A 437-nucleotide genomic window follows, 5' to 3' on the forward strand; every position below is an offset into this window, starting at 1 on the left:
GACGTGGATTCCAGATGGTGACTGATGAAAGTCCTCTGAGTCTGTTATTCCGTCCTGAGGAGATAGAGCAGCTGGTATGTGGCAGCAAGATATTTGATCTGCATGAGCTAGAAGAATCTACAGAGTATGATGCAGGCTACACGGCTGAGACACCCATCATACGATACTTCTGGGAGATTGTACACGATATGCCACATGAAACACAGAAGAAACTGCTTCAATTCACAACAGGCTCGGATAGAATACCAGTGGGAGGATTCAGTAAACTGAAAATGTTCATCGCACGTATCGGACCGGATAGTGATCGTCTACCTACGGCACATACCTGCTTCAATGTGTTGCTTCTACCTGAATATAGTTCCAAGGAAAAGTTACAAGATAGACTTCTTAAAGCTATCAACTACTCGAAAGGATTCGGGATGCTCTAATTGAAACTG

General features: G+C 43.9%; 1 protein-coding gene across 1 annotated transcript; it reads left to right on the forward strand.

Annotated features, from left to right (window-relative positions):
• Positions 1–5: 5 nt before the first annotated feature.
• On the forward strand, positions 6–431 carry LOC108254362 (ubiquitin-protein ligase E3A-like; the record flags this gene model as incomplete). The annotated part of the gene is made up of 1 exon (XM_017449366.1): positions 6–431. A coding segment is annotated over one exon (423 nt), but the record flags the coding sequence as incomplete, so codon positions are not given.
• Positions 432–437: the final 6 nt, after the last annotated feature.

This window comes from Diaphorina citri, unplaced genomic scaffold (assembly GCF_000475195.1).
Source record: "Diaphorina citri unplaced genomic scaffold, Diaci psyllid genome assembly version 1.1 scaffold59135, whole genome shotgun sequence".
NCBI lineage: Eukaryota > Metazoa > Arthropoda > Insecta > Hemiptera > Psyllidae > Diaphorina > Diaphorina citri.